Source organism: Pavona decussata, unplaced genomic scaffold, assembly GCF_977016875.1.
Source record: "Pavona decussata unplaced genomic scaffold, jaPavDecu1.1 SCAFFOLD_114, whole genome shotgun sequence".
NCBI classification, from domain to species: Eukaryota; Metazoa; Cnidaria; class Anthozoa; order Scleractinia; family Agariciidae; genus Pavona; species Pavona decussata.
Genome location: NW_028145528.1, coordinates 4,234,188 through 4,258,088, shown reverse-complemented (window position 1 = coordinate 4,258,088; position 23,901 = coordinate 4,234,188). Strand labels below are relative to the sequence as shown.

Sequence of the window (23,901 nt, the reverse complement as noted above, 5' to 3'; positions counted from 1 at the left end):
CACAAAAACTACGAAAGAAAATTCCAAGACTTTTAATCCAATTCTATGATAAGAAGACTGGTGGAAGACAATGAGAGAAACCCCACTGGCTAAACGTTTTTATGCTTGACACAAAGTTTCCTAAATTTCTTTACTTTTCAACCATCAGCTCAATTCAATATTGGACTGACAGTCTGAAATTCCATGACTGTTTCAAGATTTTTCCAAGCCCGGAATGTGCTATCTATTGTTTGCTTTGACCACTCGCAATCTTCTGTGGCTTATAGTTAGTACCGCTTTGGGAAATATAATGGCAATGTTCATCATGTCACACTCGTAGGGCAACGCGAAAATCTGAGCAGTACCTAAAGGGAATCGAACCCAAGCCCTTTCGAATGTTCACCGGTCGGATGCTCTAAACTGAAAACTTCTGGAAGCTGGTCAGAGTGTTCGATACTTATTGGCAATCAACTTTTGTTATCAAATACGCCAAAATGTTGCTAAATGTTTGTCACTAGACCATTTTACAGTTGTTGCTGTGTTACCTGGCTTATGGCGGGAAGCGAGGCTGCCGGTGACCTTGTTTTGATACAAATCTCTTTACTTTTCTTATGCAAATGCAGGCTAGTTTGCATCACAACAACACAATTTACATGATAAAAACAGCGAGGTCTTTATCAATACAAGGTCACCGGCAGCCTCACTACCATTAATAGGCCTGGTCACTGAGTAAGCAACTGTAAAATGGCCTATTATACTCAGATTTTCTATAAACAATACCAAGCCATATCTTTGACGTGAATTAATTAACTTTGCAAAACGTACTCGGCGAAAAGATGGTACTCGTTATTTCTTTCTTCCTTCCTTTTTTTCTTTCTTTCTTTCTTTCTTTCTTTCTTTCTTTCTTTCTTTCTTTCTTTCTTTCTTTCTTTCTTTCTTTCTTTCGTTCTTTCTTTCTTTCTTTCTTTCTTTCTTTCTTTTAAAAAGGACAATCTTGTCACGTGACCAGATACAAAATTACCAATATTTTCAAACCAAAGCCAGTTTCTGAGGTGAAAATTTTTCGTTGCCAAAGCTATCACAACCGTTCATCTTAAGACAAAAAGAAGATCACGTGAACTTTTAATGCAAGTGACCTATTGCTACAAATTCCCTTCGTGAGTTCAAAACTTAGCATCTTTCTTTAGTCACCAACGATTTACAGTTTGATTTGATGTTTATTTTACAATAAAAATTCGCAGCCTAAAGTTACACCGTCAAAAACAACAATTTGAGAACAGCTTCAGTTCCCAGAAGAGCTATAAGTTGCCGGGCGAACTCAACTGAAAGTCAGGTTGTCACCAGGACAACATAGGGACGAGATCATTGACCACTGTGAAGGTGGAGCCCACTTGTCGTTTGGTCAGCAGTAAGGCCTTGGAGCTGATCAAAAGAAAGCGGGCACACAGGACGACATTGAGCTTTGAGCTTGAATGGTCAGAAAACGTAGACGAATGCTCAGTTCCTTCAGTATCCACGTTGGTCACCGACAGTTTTGCTGACATCAATTTCGCTTTGTTACTGTGTTTTCTGCAATTTTCTTGCACACATGTGAACGCATCAGTTATAGTAATAAAATATAGGAGGAAAAGGAAAAGTAGGTTCCGTTGAATGCTTGAATTTTACCGCCGTGTGCAGCACACTATCATGCCGATGCCAAAGGCATTTCCCGCGCGTGATCCACGAGATTCTTCTTTACCAACGACTGCTCCTCGAAAGCATACGAGAAAGTCTCTCCTATTTCTTGGAACGCAAAACCTCTGCTTAAATTTTTTCCCTCCAAAAATGAGATTGTGCCTTGAGCTAAAAAATGGTCGCTCAAACTGGCTGATCAAAGTACATAAGACAGCAAGTTTTTTAGTAATCCATTTTCCGGCACAAAAGCTCATTCAATTCTCGGTGATAAGCGCAAAGTTTTGGAGAACATCTTAACGTTGAAAGGAAGTTCTTACTGTTGAGAACAGATTCGCAGACTACACACTTCATTTGATCCTGATTTACAGACGTGGAAGGCCCTGTTGCAGTCGCAGCATCCTTTCGTATGGCTTTCTTCTTTGCGCTTGTTTCACTTGTCGACTGGTTGTTCCAAGACTTTGCTTGAGGTTTCAGCACCATAGTAGACAAACGTTTCCTTCGCTGCCGTGCCTCGCGAGTATTTTGAGACCTCTCCTGTATCGCTTCACCAGCTGGTGCACATATCTTGGGTTGCCTGTTGCTTTGTCCTGTGCAATCTGTCTGAGTTCCGTGGCTCTCCGTTTGAGTTTCAGCCTCTCGCGTGGGAACAGTTACCTACAATGCAGATATAACTGCGCATCAGTTAAGTTTGGATGAAAAGAGCGAGTAACTATAAAAGCCACAACGGTCGAGCCGATCAGTTAGTGGTCCATCAAGACCGTGTTTAAAGTTTTCGTTAGAAATTTGCGTTCCGCCCAAAATTAAACAATCGTAAATCGTAATTCTCGGAAAAATTAAAACCAGGAAACACATAAACAGGCGGACTAGCCTAAAACATAGATATGCAATTTTATCAAGACCGTGTTTAAAGTTTTCGTTAGAAATTTGCGTTCCGCCCAAAATTAAACAATCGTAAATCGTAATTCTCGGAAAAATTAAAACCAGGAAACACATAAACAGGTGGGCTAGCCTTAAACATAGATATGCAATTATATCGTTTGTCTCGCGATTTTGGCCTTTCGTGTAATCGCTAGGGTTTGATTGCGCTACTGCTGGTCTTCATCAGGTGATGGTGTCGACTGGCTTAACGCTTTGTGTCATTACAAGTGGCACCGTGGTTGTTGGTGCATTTTGATCCTCGCTGTGATGTTTAAGGTTGTCAAAAACTATAACGTGGTACCTTTACGGAGCACAGCACTGAAATACCATCACATCCATTACCATATACCTGACCTTCCTTGCATCGCTTCATCTGTTGGTTTACCTACCTTAGTGTGCCTGTTTCTCTGTTCTGTGCAGACCGTCTGAGTCTCACGGATGTCGTCAGTTTGGGTTTCAGCCTCTTTAGCCTCCCGAGTAGGAGAAGGAGCCTACGATGTAGAGATACCCAAGAATTGGTCAAGTTTGAATGAGAACAAAATACGCAAAATACAAAGTGCACTCGAATAACTATATCAGATGTAAAACGCCCGAAGGATTGATCCGTTATTGGTGGTTCATTAAGATCTTGTTCAAGGGTGTCGTTATCATTTTACATTCCATTCACACTAAAACAAATATGAATTCCAGCAAATGAAACGAGAAAACTTTTTAAAAGGTTATGCTTTCTTGAAAGGGGAAATAGCCTGAAAAAAACCATTCGAGTTAAAATAGAAGGCTGACCCCTAGAGAAAAAGGTCTAACGCCCGACGTCAAAATTACTTAACTGCTTGTTGCAAGAAAACAAAAAAATAAAAAAAACAAAAACAAAAACAAACAAACAAACAATAAAAAAACAAAAGAACAACAAAACAACCCCTCACCCCAACACACACAAATTCGTTGGCCATTTTCACGAAAGCTATCCGAAACCTTTAAAAAACATGTCAACACGGAACAAAGCACTGAAATACCATTAGTTTACAATCACTATTTTACTTTTACCTGGATAAAGACGTCTTGCTTATCAACCTGATTACAAGATTCCAGTTCTAGGTCTTCAAATATGTGATCAGACCTTTTTTCTTCTCCCATAAAAAACACACAGAAAACAAAGTTTCGTGTTATGGCCCACTTAAACAATACATGAGAAAATATTTTTGTCATGATAGGAATTGGATCCAATTGCCGCCATGTTGGTGGTAACAACAAAAGAAAATTTGCTCACATAGTTTGCATAAAAATGGAAGTTAACTCCCAGAGGAGAAAAATCTTATTGTTCTATACCACCAACATGGCCGCCATGACGTCACATGCAATCAACCTATTGCGAAAATAAATTTCTCTAACCTGTTCCAGACGGTCATATAGTGTGAACGGCACGAAGAAAAATGCTCAGCATGCAAGCGAGAATATATGATAATTATGAGGAAGACTTGGCCTAATTATACCTTGCATGTGCATACATTCAGAGAGCACACGCGATATCAAGTCACGTGACTTCAAGCTTAGCGCGAGTTTCGATTTCGAGCCGGGTCCCTTTGCATCTGTGTGGCTCCGTAAAATTCTGGTATCCCATTACTAGAAACCACGACTCATGGAGCAGAGCACAATAAGATGACCCAAAACAGGACCGATGCCGAACTCTTAGCCCTCGAGGATGACAAGAAGACCTTTAATGTCAACGGGACGACCTCTGATGTTGATCTCTTCATTACTGCAGATGTTAAGGTAGAATCTCAATCTAACTTCAACTTACAGGTAATTCTCGTTAATTATTCAATTTTCTTCGCCCCTTTTCTCACTTTTTGAACGACTGCAACAGGCTAAAACTTCCCCAAAGACACGTCTGCCTTCCAAAGCGGAGACGCAAACATCCTCATGGACTGTTAGGGGGGCCTGGTTTGAGGCTGTTTGAGACTGTTAGCTTGGAGATTCAAGCTGATTTTATCGTCGAACAGAATCCATTTGAAACGCAAAGTTCCTACTAGTAACAAGCTCCCCTCGAAACAAGCCCTTCCCGGAATTAAGCCCATAAAAAGTTCTTTAATTAAGCCTGGGCTTAACTTCGAAATTTCATATGTGGAGTTTTACCGCTGCTTACGACCAAGTGGTATCTTATTTTAGATGTACAGAAAGACTATACCTTGATAGTTTCCAGTGATACAATGAAGGACAAATATGGCGACTCTCCTGAATTCTTCAGACTAGGGAAAAAAGGAGGAGTTTACTGTTAACAACGATGAGCCTATTCTGGATACTATGCGGTTCACCTAAAACAGCAACTGACCCGTTAACTGCCATTCAGCATTCATAGCTTGTGCTTCATTAGAGATTGACCAGTTATTTAGAAGGATAGATGCCCATGTAACCATTTGTGGAGGGTTGGAGGGCGGTCAGTCTTGGACACGCCTGTCAGACCTTAAGGACGGTACCTCGTATCACAAAGGTATTTTTGCGCTGTTTATGGTGAAGCGTTAAAGGGAAAGTATCACGCAAATTTGCTGTCATTTCAAAACCCAAAATGTTTGTCTGTCAGGTAGAAACAAAGACATAAATGTCAAGTTTGTTATGAATTATCCCCCAGTGCAATAAAACTGTCGATTAGTGCTTCTGCTCAGAGACAGAGTAAGTCGGCACGGATTGAAACTTGAAAAATGTTAGGCTAATGTTTTTCAAGTTCTCGCATTTTTGTTTCCAAAATGCGCTAGAACAGATCACGAGTTGTTCCTTTCAAGAATTGAGTTGATTTCTTTCCTCTCGTCATTGTAGAATTATTTAGCAGTTGATTGACGGTCTTATTTCGCCATTTTTAACAAAATATACCAAAAACTCCATGATACTTAAAAGCAGATCTAAGCAAGGGTTATTGGAATCCAAAAACAAAATTGGGGGTGACCGTGCATTTTCAGGGATAATGAAGTAACAATAATTCCAAAAAGCGTTAAAACACGTAACAATGTATTACATGTTTTCAGAATTGAAGCTTAATTATGTGTGAAAAATGCTTAGTTATCCCCATTTTTTTTTTATTTCAATAGGCCTTGTTAAGATCTTTTTTCCCGCATCGCCATAAACCGCCCCAAAATACCTTTGAATTAGTAGACATCCTCCCTAAGAAATTAAAGCTTCTCGGACCATCCTGAGATGCGCACATCCTGTGCGCAGTAGCAAAACAAGGCACCGTCCTTAACTTTGACAAGAATCTTTGCGCCACATCGTCCCTCTCTCTTATGAGGGACCAGTATCCCACTTTTGAGACCTTACTCCTCTTTTACGAAAGAAGGCAAAACTTATTCGAAATTATTATACACATTTCTTGATTTAACAATGAATTAGTGGCGAACTGAAAAATTAACGCGCAAGCTGCTTAAGTCGCTTACATAACTGCGATGGTCTCTCATTTATTTTTGATATTGTTTTCATTTTTTGTGGTCTTCTCATGTTATTTTCTATTGCGTCTATTCCGCACTGCCGTACTCTGCAACAAACTACGTTCTACCAAAGTGCACAAAGGGTTACCGAAGAAGCTTTAGCGAATACTTTAGCGAATAAAAATGTAGGTAATGTAATATACCCAGTTTACCTAGTTGGTCTATGTTACAAAAAAACAAAAACAAAACAAAAACAAAACAAAACAATTTTAGATTCTTTGGTCTTCCAGGTGACTTGAGTGCTTTAATTTTACTCTACCTTTCACACACCTCTACATATTTCAAATTTAGTCGAGTACCTGCACGTGAGTAAGCAGTTCAACCAACAGCCCAACACCCCCTCTCTGCCTCAGCTGCTGTTTGTTCCGTTCTGAAAACAAAAGTTTCAGTACAACTCTAAAAAGTGTTCTATCCAAGGTTCGGACATTTGAATAATCAAATTCATACACATGTGGGCACCACCATAATAAGGGCGTTACGTCACGTTATGTCGGCATTGAAGCGGCTTGACTGTATTGTTAAGGACGGTGCCTACTAATACCGAAGTATTTTTGCGCGGCTTATTACTACGCGGGAAAAGCAGATCTTAGCAAGCGCTATATGAACCCAAAAAGAAAATTGGGGGTAACCACGCATTTTTTCAGAGATAAATAAGCAACAATTATTCTAAAAAGCAGTAAAATACAAAGCAATGTATGGCAAATTGAAGTTTTATTATCACTGAAAAATGCATGGTTGCCCTCAATTGTCTTTTTGGATACCAAAAGCACTTGCTAAGTTCTTCTTTCTCCTCATTGTTTTAAACCGCGCAAAAATATCACTGTATAAGTATTAGTAGGCACCACCCATGGGAAACCCGAGTATCTCGAGATGCGCAGAACGCATGCGCAGTAACAAAAGTAGGCGCCGTCGTTAATGCGGTGCACATGCAGTTTAACCTGGATTTATCTCTAAGGTAGCGTTTACACGAACGCGGTTTCATTTGTAACCGCATCGCTTTCGATGCGGTTACACCTTCTGTTTACACGACGCCGGTCGAGACCGTTACCGAAACCGGGTCGATTTAAAAACGCTGACAAAGTGGAGCGTTTTCAAAACGATACGGTTTCATCTGTCGTGTAAACGGCAAAACCGCATCTACTTGAATACGGTTTCTACTTTGGCGCGAAATTTCACTTGGCCGCGAAAATTCAAAATAGTGAACCTCCGCCGTTTTACTGACTTTGTACTCGTTAGTTACTTTCAAACTTTCAACAGGAGTTCTACTTCGTCATCAGTCCAAAATGGCGACGTAATAATCGAACCCAGATCCCCTTCCTCAATAATGAATGCCTGGGAACGAGATCGGCATAACGTAATCACTTGAAAACGGTGAGATTGGCACCGTGTAGACGCTTTGAAACCGTACCGTATCGTTTTCGATGTGGTTTCAAGGGCATGAAACCGTGACGATTTGAAACCGCGTTCACGTAAATGCTGCCTAAGGAACAGGGCAACACTTTTGATAGCCTGCGTGGCAGGCGCTAGAAAGGGGACGGGAAAAGGGGAATTGGGCGCGCGCACGCGCACGTAAGACTCACGAGGGGACACGCAGGCTACACTTTTGATGGTTCGTGAGAAGTGGCTCTTATGGGGCGATTTAAATTGAAAAAGTGCTACAATATCCTGTGATCAGGGGACATTTTAGCAGAGCCCTTTATTTAGTCTTAAGGGGATTACAGGCTTAACTTCTGACTGAATCACTTTTATCGAAAAGGTCGATCCTCAAAAAGTGTGCAGGTGGAAGTCTTGTTAGAGGTACTTTGTAGGTTTCGTGTTTTCTGCAGAAATAATATCCAAGCAACAAAGTTTAATGTTTAACACGCGTACTTTTATTCTGTATATATTTATACGAGGGCCACTAGTTTTTCAGTGATCACTGTTGTGTGCTACCCTCTATAAATAAAGTTAATTATTTACTATTTATAAAGCAACACGAAAATGAAGTCTGATCGCTAGTTCAAATTTCATATACAACTGTAAGATTCCAAAAATAATATCCCATAAAAGCGGTGAGCACCAATTAACGATGACATTTCAAATGGTTCCTGGCTTTGTTCTTTTCAGCTGATTAGTTGCGCACATAACTAAGACGGTCTTCCACACATTACAATATTTATTACAATAGAGCGACCCATATACCTTACATATTTCAGACGCAAAAATAACTGTAGCAAAAGGTCACACTATCGGTGTCTTTTGCCAAAGCCTCACAAAGCTGAAATCTCACATGACTGCTTACCACACTGGTCGACACAGATAGAAAGTGCTAAGATACATTTGGTCTTGAACTGTCTGGCAACTGCACAGCTCACACCTGAACTTTGACTCATGTCCAGACACTTAATCAGTAAAGACACGAGCCCAAGGTCTGCTGCACTCTCCTGGCAGATTCCTGAAAGTGTTGAACAACAAAATTTGTGGAACAGTTGAAATAAAATAAGGAAAAACGAAGAGAGCTAAGCGCTATGATGAGAAAGACGCCTCTAAGCCTGTCTTCAAACACCTTTTTACATCTCTCACTACGTGCGGTGTGATTGGTCAATTTTGCGGGCGTATTTCACTGTACGGCCCACTAAATTTGAAAGTTTCCTTTCCCACGCACCCGATTAACCTCAGAGATATAAATACATATCTTACTAACCTAGTTTCTCAGTCCGTAATGTAAGTTTTCTCCCGTTGATTTATGGCCAGCGGGCTTCACGCTTGGCCATAAATCAACGGGGAAAAACTCGGTCCGTAACTTACACCACGGACCTCGAACTCGGTTAGTAAGAGGTATTTAATCTTTCCGGCTATTCTTCTTTAACATGGTTCTTCATGATCTTTCTCTTTGCCAAGCCAATGTTAACTAAAATTCCCAAAATTTCAGAACGGAAATTGAATTCGTCTTTCAAATTGGTGTTTTGGCTCATTGACACTTCTTTTTAACTGATTTATCTATTCATATCTATTCCAGTGCTGTGCTTCCTCTGATAGCAAACCTCCCTACTCCCCTATATAAAAGACTAAAAACCCAACCTCCGGGCAATCTGATGAAATGATAATAGGTGTGAAGAATGGCAAGGACTTTACAGTCATTATAGAGAGGTATTTTTTACAGTTCTGTTGCCAATTCTCCACTCTAGAAAGTGTGTGTGACTGGTTAGAGATGTAGGAAATAGACTGGTCGAAAACAATCATCTGAATAACCTACAAATATTATAATAACACGAGTCTAGTGATTTTTAAAAGCCAGGTGTAACACAATAAGCTTTACATCATCCTTTGGATAAGCCCAAAAACATTATTGATTTTAAAATTTTGAGTTTCTGAAATTACATTACAAACCTTCTTGCAGGACTTGACCTTACTTTGGCCACAACATAAGAGAGGCCATTTGCTTTGAAGTCCAACTAAAACTAAAGTGTAATTTATGGAAAAATCTCCAGTTTGCACATGACCGAGGTTTGACTTTGTGAAAGGACTGGTGATCCTCAACAGATTGATTATTTACAAACAGACAATTTGGTGTAATTCATAATGGTAATAGGACTGAGTGGAGTCCAATTCGGTCTGTAATCATACGAGTGATTAATAAAATCAGCTGGAGCGGGAGTGTGATTTGTTTAATCACGAATTTGATTACAGAAAAAATTGGACGACACAAAGTCCTGTACCAATTAATCATAACTCTAACAAAATTTGAGGAAAAAAAAGCCAACAGTTTAACTTTTCGGTGAATAAATAGAGGACAACAGTTGAGTTAAGTTTCGAGATCGATTTAATCACAGCGTGCGTAAGTGATGTGTACTTTCCAACAATTACACCAGCCATGACATGTACACTGTCCTATTAATGCTCAAATCATATTGGCTGCTGATAGCCAATCAGATTCAAGAATTTTGCTATAGTTATGATTAAGTGTTTTATAGCCTACCATGCCCAGCTGTAGCAGATCCGATGGCATTAATAACATGCTCAATAAAGGACAAGTGTTCCTCAGTAACCTGCTTGCCATCAACATGCTGTTTCAAAACATTAATTAATGCGCGCAGGCCTCCCAGGAGTCGCACCTTGGACTGGCACTCATCTGAATTTGTACAAACACGGATTTTGAATCAACAAAAAAAAAAAACAACAACAACAACAAACAATAAATATTATGAAACTTTTATCTTTATTAATCTAATTTAACAAGAAAAGAAAGAATGAATTGCAAAATTGAAAAACTGTATCCGTCTCCTACCATTTCCAGAAACAATGGCTCCAAGGAGAGTGGTTGCTGGCAAAATGATATTCTTCTGTTTTGCTGCTAGCTGCAGCATATTCACTATCATAGGGAGAAGTCGACAACAGATTCGCTGATTTTGAGCTGTGAGTGCAAAAAAGGACATGAGTGAATGCTATTTCAACAGTGCAGGTCTTTAAAAAAAAAAAAAAAAAAGAATGTAAATTTATGTGAGCAAAGGAAAATTAGTGGAAAATGCTTGAGACCTATCAGTTTCCAAATTGGGTTATTCCAGAAAAAATCCTCACCTCCCCGACGGATGGGATTCTGGAAATTCTCACCGGAGGGGGGGTCAAAGACTCTGGAAATCCAGGTGGGAGGGGGGGTTGAACCTTAAAAAAGTCTTCTGCAGGAGTCATTTCGACCGACAGTTCACGCGTTTTGAACGTTTAGTTCGGTGACACTTCAGCGCTCTCAGACCCTGAAAATAATAGAAATATCTTGTTTACATATTTCTCATCTAATTTCTCATCTAACCTAAGTTCCTTCGCAGGTCCTTTTATAGCAGAAAACGCGAACAACAAGATAGTAAAGAACGAGCCATCGCAACATTGTTGCAACGAAGAGTTTGAAACGCCTGACACATTTCTACTCGTACCAGACCCAGCGCGCCACCGTTGTGTAATTTCACGTCCGCCATTGCATTCTTAGCGCAGATTCCACTGCGTCAGGCAGAAGAATTTTTTACTTGTGCAAGCAAGGATGCAGAGCTATCAGCTGAAGAAGATAATTCCAAATAATTTTGGTCCAAACATTCCCTCTTCGTCGAAAATACTCGAGAGGAACTTGTAGCCATCTGTACCTCGAAAAAACTTTTGGAAACGGAAGTTATTGCAAAAGCAACAGTATATTTCGAAGGAGAAAGTTCTTGGATGGGTTCCTGCAACATATACAGTGGTAACCTCTCTGAAGTCCCATCGTCCGTGGCACAGTTGAACAAGCAGCCAGCGCGTTTTTGGTTGTTGTCCATTGGGCACAAAGGATGAACTCGTTCGCTTTTTCGCATTGTTGCTCCTTTCTTTTTTTAGTTCCGCGCGATAGAATTTTTAATATTAGCCGAAGCTTTAGAAATTAAAAAAGAACATCTTCTAGACGTGATTGTGCATATTTAATAAGCCTAATATTTTTTTCCCGGAAATCCAGGCGGGAGGGGGGGTCTTTTGTTTTGGAAATCCAGACAGGAGGGGGGGTCTTGTGCTTATGGAAATCCAGGTGAGAGGGGGGGTTAAAAAACGACCCCATCCGTCGGGGGTGTGTGGATTTTTTCTGGAAATAACCCATTAGAGTATATTATGTTTTGCCTTTTGCTTTATAGAAATATTCTAACATCTTAAAAATAACGCAAAAAAAATACAGGCATTTTTCTTTAGGAATTTGGGAAATTTTAAAAGAGAGAGATATGCTATTCCTCCAAATCTAATGGGTTGTAGAATCAAGGCCCCAATCACACATGTTACAGGTTGCAAATAATATTGGGGGCCATATGGCAAATATAGACCCAAATAATTTCATCACTTTACTTACCATTTTGGGGATTTTGAAGCAGTGATTGTAACGCTGTCACCACAGCATTCCATAACTGAATACAATCTTCATCCATATTATTAAACCACTTTTCATCAGAATTATTAATGGAAGAAGGCATCTTGTACATTGGAAGACAGCTCCTAGCAACAAGATGAACAGGACTGATTGATTGTACTGTGTATTATGCTATATTTATTGCTTTAGAAGTTCTTTAATAATAATCATTAGTTAGCCTGTGAACAGTCTCCCAAGTGGCAGATAGGGTGAAGAGAAAAATTCTCTCCCCAAGTGAGATCAGGACGCACTCTCTGTGCCCCATACCCCACTTGGGAGCTAATCATTTAACTCTACAGATTCTGTGTTGGGTTATACTTATTCAATTAACCTTCAACTGCAGTTCACACAGTCATGTTACAAATTCATCTGATACTGAGGGTACTTACTTAAATAGGTCACACAAGCTGTGTAAACACTTTGTTTCTCTTGCAAAATTTTGTCCCTCACCTGGTGATATTGAACAAGAACAATGCAAAAGTCAATGTTTTTTTAGGTCACCCTTGTGGTTTGTGAATGGATGATCTTCTCCCATTTTTTTTAGTAAGGTATGTAATTGCTGAGATTTATAAATAGTAATGAGTATGCGTCATGTCAAGCTTGCTAAATTTATGCAAGTAACTGTATTCACTTTGTCATACAAGTGAAAACTTAAGATAAATTTTTGAGTCCTCAAAACGTCACACAATTTAGAAGTTCCATCTACCAAGCTTATTTAAAGTGCCCCTAACCCTTCAATTTGTTTTCTTTTGGTAGATTTCCATATCTTTCAAGAACTCATTTTCGAAAACATTTTTGAGAAATTTTGAATCCTTTTTTTCTCGAGCGCTAGAAGTGAAGACAGTCTTGTCGATATTTTCACCTATCGTTCGCATTAGTCCCCCACTCAGCCAAATATGGAGCGTGACGTAAGAAAAGGACATCGTGCAAAAATATCTGAAGATTCGCGGTAATGCTTCAATTTTAAACAGAGAAAATGGTTGAAAAATGTGTGGTTTTTGGATGCAGCAACTCTCAAAATGTAGAGAAAGGAATCAGCATGCATAAGATTCTTTTTGAATCCTTCTCAATCCTTCTGGTGTCCTTTTCTCATGTCACAGCTAAGAAAGTGTCAAATATCAGATGCTTCTCATTGGCTCGTTCCTAATGAGCCCACGAGACAAAAACTTTGTCCAGCAGGGCTTAAAGCGCGCAAAAATTTACAAATTTCAGTAACTTTTAGTGCTCGTAAAAAAAAAGTTTCAATATTTCTAAACATTTTTTTTTGAAAATGAGTTCTTCACAGATATGGAAATCTACCAAAAGAAAACAAATTGAAGGGTTAGGGGCACTTTAAGGAGACTCATGATGGGACATGTGCCCATGTACTGAACAAGTGAGGCAGGTCTGTACAAAAATTAAAAGCAATGTAAATTTGACACATGTTAAGCCTCAAGCCATTTTTCATGTTTTGCAATGTAATGTAATGACAGTGTAGAATTTTATTCGTAATACTAAGACACATCAAGCTCTTTTTGAACATGTCTCGATGTCTTACAGTTATCAGCACAAATTGTCAGCAGAAGGAAAGCTGATGTTGTAGCAGAACTGTTCTTAGCTTGTAAGTTAGATCGCAGTGTGTGAAACACACTCTTCTTCGTCAGGGCTCTCTGAGAAATATCTGCAAACAAAATCACAAATCATCAAATTGGAAAAAAGTGGTATCTCAACTGAAATCTGCTTTCGTAGAAGTTTAAATTTAAACAAAATCTTTAACTAGATCAAATATTAAGTTTTTATCCTTAGAAGTTAATTTAATAAACTTCACTTTTGGCAACAAAAGATGCCCTCCCTTTGCAAACACACTCTCAAATGTACTGGGTACCAGTTGTCATAGAATTACCCCAGCTGATTTACAACACAATGTTTTCATGTTTTGAAGACAGTTTGATAGGTCTCACATCATTACATTGGTTGACAAAAGAATTATAAAATTCACTTATTTATTAGTTGAGTCCTACATGAATTCACACCCAATGAGATGCCCATGACAAACTTCAATTGCAATAAATACATATATAACAGTTTAATTATAATAACTAATAATTAAATTTGTAATAAATGACAGATAGGAGACCTACCAAAACGGTCTTCAAAACCTAAAAATTAACATGTGTTCTTCCACTTCTTACTTGCTTTATCTTGGCTATTTGATATAAAGCTCCTTGGAACTGAATGACTGAATTTGATCAACATGTTTATTTACCATTTCCTTCTGTAGCCATGGCCAAAGTATACAAAGCTGCCTGTGATAAAGAAGAACTCTTTGTGGTTTTGGAAAGGCTGAGTACATATTCCAGACCATGTGTGGAGCAGAAATAGTCCTGAGCTCTTCCTAAACAAGAGTAAAATATTAAGAGCAGCTGCCTGTAAGAATCGAGAACTGCATTTCAGCGACCACTTGGTCGAATTTCTGATATTTCGTCTGAAGATACCCTTGGATTAACTATTTTCGAAAATCATATTTTAAAGTTCCAAGGTATTTTATTTTTTGAGAAAATTGCAAGAGTTTGAAATGCGGCCTAGGTGCGGTCACGGGCCGATGAAAACCGCGAAAATTTAGGTCAAAGGACGAAGCCCCGTTCACGGTGTAAAATAACCCAATGAACTTGAAACTTTACACAAACCTAGACCAACCATCTCGCAAGAGAATTAATACAACAAACATGCCAAACTCGCTGGCTGCTTTCTAAAGCATGCAGATTTGTGTACGCTACTCAAAATGACCTTGAAACTAATGCTTATTTTCATTGAAATAAAAGTGTTTCTGGTATGTCATTTGCTCTAAATTAAATCTCATATATCGAAAGACGAAGAAAAGAACTTTATTTGTACCAAGTTTCAAGCTCTGATTCAAACTCTTTCCCACTCAAGGAAGATCGAATATGCGTGCGATACTTGCGGCTCGCAATATTCACGTCACGAATTATGAGATCAGAACCGATTCACAAACACTTGGCATCTGGAGCCCGTGAATGTTTCCAAACATCACATATTGGGCCCTAAAACTAATTAGACGGACTGAAGACAGCCATTCAATGTTTTTCGATCTTTCCTACTCTGCTCTAAAATAATATAGTTATTCCGCTCAATTAGCCTACGAAACATGTGCAACAAATTTGCATACCATTTCGATGTCGCAGGAAAAAGTAGTGCAAATCATACTTTACAGCTCCTTTATATTCTTAAATGAAGAAGTCGATCAGTGAAATGGAGAAAAGCGAGTGACTTTGTTCCTGTCGTGTTGTTTTGAGTGTTCGTGTTCAGCAGCGACGGCTCAAATCAATAAGCCAGTGTGACACTGACCAACTGTAGCTCGATATTCCCTTCAGTGATGTGGGTAACGCGCACATGATCCTGGCCAGGCACTTGTGCGTTCAGGGCGCTTTTAGAAAAGTGGTGCCTACGACTACCCTGGTGATGATGACCTTGACGAGCTTAAGGACTGTTCAAGAGATCTGAGAGCCCACCTTTCCAGCCTTTGTTTTATCCGCGAAAAAAATCGACGTTCAAGTATTAGTGTCAGTTTTTGTTTTGTTTTTTTTTCCTTACAGTAATGCAGATACCGGAACGTGGATTTTTTTTTCGAAAAAACTCTATCCATAACCACCATCCCCACAACTAATAATATAGAATTTGAGGTTATCAGAGTAGTCTGAGGGTATCAACTTTGAGGGTATCAGAGTAGTGAATTCCCCACCGACCAACGCGACCTCCCCCACCCCCATCCCCTCTGGCGATAAGCGTCAATTGTGGTTATTGTTTACTTTCCCAAACCGGTTTTATCGCTGTTCCTGCCGGTTTCTCTCAATTTTCGAGAAGACAGGAATCTTGCCAGCCATGGTCTGTCTGGTGATGGCCACGAAAACTAACTTATTGCTAGTGCAAGCGGGTGAGGGCCGTTACTACCTTATTACTAGCACGTGCGGGTGAGGGCCGTATTTCGCCTAGTCATTTTCCAATTTCAGATTTCATGCCATTATTTTTTTCACAGAGTTGAAAGAAACTGGCAGGAACAGCGAGAAAACGGTCTAGGAAAGTAAACAATAACCACAATATTATTGACGCTTGTAGCTAGGGGGAAGGGGGGAGGCTCACTACTATGCTCTCAAATATACAGATTTCACACTTTTAATTGTAAGGATGGCGGTTATGGATGTTTCTTTCTTTCTTTTTTTTTTCGCGAAAAAATCGAGGTTCCAGGGTATGTATAATAATTTATTGAAGTTAAAAAACGAAATTACACTAATACTTGAATTTTTTTTCGCGAAAAAAAAAAATCAAAGCTGGCAAGATGGGCTCTCGCATCTGCTGTACAGTCTATTAGCTTGACAAGGTTTTCATCACCAGGGTAGTCGTAGCTTGGCCCACAATCAGTACTTTTCACTATTTACAGTTCATAAAAGCGCCCTAGCTTTTACGCGCAGGATTCCATACCGAAATGCCTGGCCAGGATCACGTGCGCGTTACCCACATCACCGAAGGGAATATCAAGTTACAGTTGATCAGTGTCACACTGGTTTATTGATTTGAGCCGTCGCTGCTAACGAACACTCAAAACAACACGACAGGAACAAAATCACACGCTTTTCTCCAGTTTACTGATCGACTACTTCATTTAAGAATATAAAGGAGCTGTAAAGTATGATTTGCACTACTTTTTCCTGCGACATCGAAATGGTATGCAAATTTGTTGCACATGTTTCGTAGGCTAATTGAGCGGAATAACCATTATTTTAGAGCAGAGTAGGAAAGAAATCTCGGATCGAAAAACATTGAATGGCTGTCTTCAGTCGGTATGATTAGTTTTAGGGCCCAATATGTGATGTTTGGAAGCATTCACGGGCTCCAGATGTCAAGTGTTTGTGAATCGGTTCTGATCTCATAATTCGTGACGTGAATTGCGAGCCGCAAGTATCGCACGCATATTCGATCTTCCTTGAGCGGGAAAGAGTTTGAATCAGAGCTTGAAACTTGGTACAAATAAAGTTCTTTTCTTCGTCTTTCGATATATGAGATTTAATTTAGAGCGAATGACATACCAGAAACACTTTTATTTCAATGAAAATAGGCATTAGTTTCAAGGCCATTTTGAGTAGCGTACACAAATCTGCATGCTTTAGAAAGCAGCCAGCGAATTTGGCATGTTTGTTGTATTAATTCTCTTCTGAGATGGTTGGTCTAGGTTTGTGTAAAGTTTCAAGTTCATTGGGTTATTTTACACCGTGAACGGGGCTTCGTCCTTTGACCTAAATTTTCGCGGTTTTCATCGGCCCGTGACCGCACCTAGGCCGCATTTCAAACTCTTGCAATTTTCTCAAAAAATAAAATACCTTGGAACTTTAAAATATGATTTTCGAAAATAGTTAATCCAAGGGTATCTTCAGACGAAATATCAGAAATTCGACCAAGTGGTCGCTGAAATGCAGTGCTCGATTCTTACAGGCAGCCGCTCTTAAATAGTCATTGATATGTGAAAACTACTGCAACTGTGATGCTAACCACAAAAATTTATACTTTGAATTCCTTCATTGTATTTGTTTCTTACAAAAATAAAATTCAGTATGAATTTGGGGACTAAACTGCAGTTGCTGAACAGTAAACGAATTATCAAATTTACAGTCTTCCTAAAGATGGCAAATTACGTAAGTTTAACTTATTATGCCGGCAGTAAATTAGCGATTAACTTGAAAAACCCCATTCAAAACTGCAAATTAAGCCTCTCTTAAACGCCTAACATCTTCCACACCCTCCTCACGCTATCTAAGTGGCAAGCTACTTTTAAGAGGAAGAAAAAACAGACTAAAAAGGTAAGACTAACTAAAAAGGTAAGCATAACTTACTATTCTGAGAGAGAACCTCGCCCAAAGCTCTCAAAGCCTGTTGCTGTTGGGAAGGGTCGTCTTCTTGATAGCGCAGCGACTCTTGCAAGAGCTTCACATCTTCAACCTCCTTCTCCAGTTCGGATTGACCGGAAACGTTCATTTTAAGCAAACAAATTTTCCCCAGCTGTTGGCCCTCAGGTTAAGTTCAGAGTGCTGTATGTTCATAAGGAAAGCGATTTCTTGAAAGGAAAGGATCAATTTCAATTCAAGGAGGAAAAGCGCCGAGAGCACTCCCCTTTGAATTGCCAATATATTAAAAAGAAAAATAGATTGCTTACCCCGTCTAGAACACCAAAAAATACATTGAGAAGAGAAGCTAATAGTTAAAACTTCAGGTTAGTAAACGTTTGTGCAAACTCAACATGGATACCCATCGATGTTTCATTAGGAGCGCTCCATTATCAATACCAGTCTCCCGCGAAAAGTTTCACAGGACAACCAATGCTTGCATTTGCACTAAGGTACCTATGGCAAAATAAACAGATACTCCTCAACCGCAAGTCAAAAACTGAGGATGCCTGGAAAACTGATTTTCAGAATTGATGACTTCCGCAATTCCACACAATATCGCGTACATTAGGTCAAAGTTGGTTTCCCACTCAGAACTGTTTTCGACAGAATTCAGAATAACTTTCTGAGTACCGTATTTACTCGAATAAACGCTGCGGCGCTTATTTAATTTTTCGTGTCTCCTGTGCGGCGCTTATTCGAGGGCGGCGCTTATTAGAAGGCTCATACCACAAAGCCAAAACATTTCCTTGCTGCAACAGTTACAGGGCAGAGAAACAGGGAGGTTGGGCTTGTCGTACCGGCGAAGTTTACAGCCTTCACCCAAGAACTGAAGAACGCGAACATTTTGAAGAGAGAACTGAATGAAAGAGCATCAAGATATACTCACTTCGAACTAAAAAACACCACTATTGATGAAAATAAATTCCCATTCCTGGCTTAGAACCGCATTGCAGCGATTACAGTGTATTTCTATCATCTTATGGAAATACACCAATAAGCGCCGCACCGGAGCTGCGGCGCTTTAACCATTCCCCTCCATGTGCGACGCTTAATCGAGGGCGGCGCTTATTCGAGTAAATACGGTAAACGAAAACGAACGAATTGACCGATGCCACACAGCAAACTACAGTCGTTGACAGTGCATGTTACAATGGACTCCGTTACGGCGACCTTCAGCATTTCGACTACGAGTTAAAAATACGTTCATGTAGTCCTTATTCCTCCGTGGTGAACAATAGGGAAAGAGGCACTAAACACAAATACTCGCTTGGAAATCGTACTTTTTTCTAAAACTAGTCCTCCTAGTGCTGCTTTCGGGGCTGCGCCTGGTTTTGGTTTAGGGACCGTTCATTTTTTATGAGCATGGGGGGGGGGGGGGCTGGTGGGATTTGGTTAATTGCCACTACGAAACTGTATGACCCCCCCTAGAATGCAATTTTTTTCCACATGCCCCCCCCCCCAAGCAGAAACTATTTTTTTCTGATGATCCCCCCCCCTCCCGCCCAACCAGAAACAAATCATACTCCTAACTTTAGCAAAACGCTTATGTACTGTTTATATCAAAGATAAACGTAATTGTTACTGTGATTTCTTTACAGTACTATTATAAAGTTACCGTTCTCTGCTTAGGTAAAGATTTCTCTTGTTAAAAAAAAAAAAAAAAACGTTTTATAGATAGCAACACGTTTACGGCAACGGCAAACCATAAATTTCCATTTAGATTCTTAGAGGAACTATAAAAATAATCAAGCAAATGTTTAACGTGTAATTACTCCCCTTCGAGGAAGAAACAATACACGTACAGATCTGACTAACAAAATACGGATCAAAGCATACCAATCTACGATTACGAGTCATATTAAACAGAAAAGAAAACGGGGGACACGCAGATATCAGGCGCGTAGGTAAGGGTTAGATAGGGATGTTTGTTGAGCGCTGGAGGCGCTCTTACTAGGGGTGTCCGGGGGCATGCTCCCCCGGAAATTTTTGAAAATCTAGGTTCCAAGAAACCTCATTTCCTGCATTTTGAGACCCATTTTAGGCAAATCACAAATTTGTTTTACAGCAGCTTTTTAAGCTATATACATCATTTCTGCGGCATAATTGTCTCAACTTAAACAAGAAAGTTCAATGTACATTCCGCGCCCTGTCAAGTTCTGATAGCTATTTGACATACACCAAGCTGGTAAACTGCATCATTCTCGGGTGTAGGCCTTCAAACAAATTGACTATCTCGTCAAGATTGACGGGCATATCATATTTGATATACATAAGAACCAGGGCGGACGTTCTATTCTCTCGCATGGTACACCTCATGTAGTTGTTCAACCTCCTTATTGTGCTTTTTCTTCCGCCATTATTGATCTTCAAAGGGGGTTCGTTCGAACCCCCCCTCTTACACGCCTGGATATTAAAGTACTGCTATTAAAAATGATAGTTACAAGCTTTTCTGAAGATGGCCTACGGCTCAGGTTTACCGTCAACGGAAGTCACAACAACAGTTCTATTACTAAAAACTAATCTGGATGTTCACACTAGGCATACTACTGAGTCTACTGATACTCCTGGGTTCAAATAATTTACTAATCAACAGTCTTTATAAAAGTGAGTACTATTAAACAGAACATTAAACAATCTATTGATATAGTTCTGAGTACAACCACTTAATAGAAAACTACTCCCCCACGGATGATTCAATAGTGAGACTGTTACGTTTTTATATTAATTTGAACTTGTACAAACATAGGTGTCTACTTCAGTTTATATTCATTATTGCTTTTCCAACAGATATGCTTCATTTCCTCAGTTGTTGTTAATATGAAATGCAGATTTCGACCTCAGTATGTAAAACAAATTAAAAGTGGTTAGGAAAATCGTACTAAATAAAATTGAAATAATATTCAATTTCTTCATCTGTTTTTGTGTTGAGCCACTTTCAATTTTCCCTACTAGCCAATTATTGCTGGTGACCCCCCCCCCCTCTTTCACTCAATTTTTTTTGGTAGGCCCCCCCCCTTTAGTGCCATTTTTTTCTCGTGGCCCCCCCCCCCCCCCCAAATCCCACCAGCCCCCCCATGCTCATAAAAAATGAACGGTCCCTTATTTGGTTAAAGTGTCGCAAAACAATTTCCAACCGTTTTCACTTTGAAGGGGTGATTATTTGTTTGTAACTTTCGATATGTCTTTTATCGATTGAATAAACGTCATCATCATCATCATCATCATCATCACCATTTGGTACCAAGCAATTTGTTCCATCGTTTCAGCCAAGATCAGCACCATTTGGAAACGTGGACCAATTAAAAACGATGCTTTCTCAAGAAAACAAAAAACCAACGACAACAAGAACAACCATGTTACCAACTAAATAAATGAATAATGGACAGAACAGCTCTTTCCAAAGGCAACTGCCTTAGGTTGATCCCTGTTTAAAGATGAAAAGAGGAAATTGGTAGGGCCTCAGATGATTTTTCACGATTTATTCTAGTAAAAACTAGGCAAAGTAAGCAAGCTTTTTTTTTTAAAAAAAAAAAAAAACATTAACTAAAGCAAGACATTACTAAGCCACATACCATTTGTTAAATGTCACGTCACTAAAAATGGATCTACATTTAAGAAGCGCTCGGGATTTAAAACAAAAAAGATCAGACAGTCTACAGGAACAATCAAGTATTTCTGTTGTGATCAGAAAATAAAAGAAACCTTACAGGTACATAAAATGGGATTAAATAGCTCTCTTCAAGTAATTAGCTGTCTCTGTTTTCAACCTTAGTTGCAAATTAATATTTGAGTCCAGTTTTTCCAAGAAACGACAAAACGTGAGAAATTAAAAATACACGAAGTGTTTCTTGCTTACAAATAACAGCGGCGCTCAAATTGTTCCTGAGGATTTAAAATATACAACTGCTATTCAATTGGTTCTTCCTAGACTACTGTCCTCTGTCAGTTTTTGCGCAGTCCGCCTTATCAATTCGTTTCTCGTCCATTCTTGTTTTCAACTTGTTTGCTTGGGCTCTTTCGTCGCGCGTTGAACGTCGACCGTGGTTTCTGATTCGCTGGAGCTCTCTGACGTCACTTAGTCACTAGGCAACTCTATTCTCTTTTGGGGACGTTGTTTGGTTCGTATTCGTTCGACTCAGTTTGTTCGTTTCATCTGAATAGGCGAGAAAAACGCTTTGAGGCTTTCCAGACAGCGTCTTGGTTTGGGGAACTGGAAAGTAAAAACAGAAGCAAATAGTGAGAGTGAATTGCTTCCCTTTCAACTAAATTCGCGTTTAATTTGGTTATGCTTTACTGTAATCTATCTCATAAACAAAAAGCAATCATAATGTCGTGTCCGCATGCGTTTTCCTTCAAATTCTGATTGGCTCATTGTGTCGTTCCACTTGGCCAGTATGATAACAGAGCACTCCCAAACTATTGCTGCGAGAATCCTTGCTGTGCACTAATGTAAATTATAAGGATTGGCATGGGAATTCAATAAGGGTATTTTGGATTCTGGAATATAGTGGAAAATACAATAAGGGTCATTTCTTGTGAATGCGAGGAGTTCGTAGCAATTGCAACCAGTGTTAGTTTCACAGTATTTTACACAAAGAAAAAAAAAAACAGTGAACGTAAAACTTGTTGGAATCGCTCGAAAGCGGTCCAACACACTAAGTATTCACAAGAAATGAGCTACCGAGGCAATTTAAACCATTTTAGTGTTCCAAGCTGTTTTGACCCGCTCGCATTGTCAAGCCAAACACACTTAAAACGAACAAGCCCTCTTCCCCCAGGACTTACCCCTCTCCTCCACCACTACCAAAACTTCCCAAGGGTGCTCCCCCGGGGTTCTATAAAAGAAGGTACTCACCTAATCAGCGCTTGATGAAACTCTTGTAGTTGCTGAGGAGTTGCTATCACACTGCCGGGCACAGTGTGGGTTTGTATGGTCTGCAGCGACACTTCTATCCATTTGGAAGTCTCCTGTATGCCAAGACATATGAGAAAGTAGGGAATGAATTACTCAGATAGAGCACTTTTCAATTGAGTGTCGAAAGTAATTTCGCGTTTGCTTTGGCGGTTTTGCTTTTCTGCGCTCTATGATTGGTTTGTAAAGTTCGCACTACTTTCTCAACCAATGGGAAGCCAAACCAAAACCAATCGTTCCTCGCTCGCAAGCATTTTCCCGCGCTTTGCACCGGTTACATGTATTCGCTTCGAATTCTGATTGATCCATTGTGATGTTTACGTCTGTTGTGATTGGCCAGAGTAATTACCTTGGTTTTGGTTTAACGAGACTAAATCGAAAATTGCTCTAACAGATGGAGTATATGGAATTGTATAACAATTTGACGGGAGTTTTCGTTAAACAACGCGAACGAGGAAATGATTCAGCGAGATAAGTACATCTGGTAAACCCCTGAACGACCGCTTATTTGCAAACTTTCAGTGCACGGTTTAATGTGACGTATGAGACAAAATATGACTTCAACGACTTCATCATTAATCAGCAGTCATCATCGTTATCGTCGTCGTCGTCGTCGACGTTATTACTAATCAGCATCAAAGACTTTATAAACTTAGCAATTTGAAGCTGGATCTTCGTGTAGATCGGGATCAGCAATGGACTAAATAAAACAACTTGAAAGATGCAAGAACAACTAACCTTCATCAGGGGCTAGGAAAGCTAAGTGAAAATGCAAACAAACGGTTACAATTTATCTGACTTTGTTATAAATATTGTAACCGTTTGTTTCCATTATCACTTAAAGGGGAAGTATCATGGGGTTTTGATATCTTCAATCACCTGCCAAATAATTCTAGAATGACGAGACGAACAAAATCAACTCAATTCTTGAAAGAAACAACTCGTGATCTCTTCTAGCGCATTTTGGAAACAAAAATGCGAGAACTTGAAAAACATTAGCCTAATATTTTTCAAGTTTCAATCCAAATCGGCCTACTCTGTCTCTGGCCAGAGGCGCTAATCGACAGTTTTATTGCACTGGGGTGATAATTTTTAACAAACTTGACAATTATTTCGTTG

The 23,901-nt window shown here is 39.5% G+C and overlaps 2 protein-coding genes across 3 annotated transcripts in view; both read right to left on the bottom strand.

Annotated features, from left to right (window-relative positions):
* Positions 1-1,176: 1,176 nt before the first annotated feature.
* Positions 1,177-18,267, bottom strand: LOC146470314 (telomere repeats-binding bouquet formation protein 1-like). Of its 2 annotated transcripts, XM_085122411.1 has the most exons (14): positions 18,137-18,267; positions 17,817-18,037; positions 14,180-14,308; positions 13,472-13,594; positions 12,324-12,384; positions 11,878-12,020; positions 10,312-10,437; positions 10,003-10,155; positions 8,326-8,478; positions 6,344-6,414; positions 4,757-4,817; positions 3,616-3,698; positions 2,961-3,062; positions 1,177-2,307 (listed from the first exon to the last, which is right to left on the bottom strand). In XM_085122411.1, exons 2-14 carry the CDS (start codon positions 17,956-17,958, stop codon positions 1,876-1,878), a joined length of 1,779 nt encoding a protein of 592 aa, XP_084978537.1. In that variant the 5' UTR covers positions 17,959-18,037; positions 18,137-18,267; the 3' UTR covers positions 1,177-1,875. The 2 variants fall into 2 exon arrangements, with proteins under 2 accessions (XP_084978537.1, XP_084978538.1); XM_085122412.1 differs by having other exon boundaries at positions 3,616-3,695; positions 17,817-18,236.
* A 3,067-nt stretch (positions 18,268-21,334) lies between these two features.
* Positions 21,335-23,901, bottom strand: part of LOC146470313 (transportin-3-like) — a 34,001-nt gene continuing 31,434 nt past the window's right edge. The window contains exons 30-31 of the mRNA XM_085122409.1: positions 22,726-22,838; positions 21,335-22,080 (exon numbers count right to left, since the gene is read on the bottom strand). Of these exons, the coding sequence (XP_084978535.1) occupies positions 22,020-22,080; positions 22,726-22,838 (174 nt within the window). The 3' untranslated portion in view covers positions 21,335-22,019. The remainder of the gene's footprint in view (positions 22,081-22,725; positions 22,839-23,901) is intronic.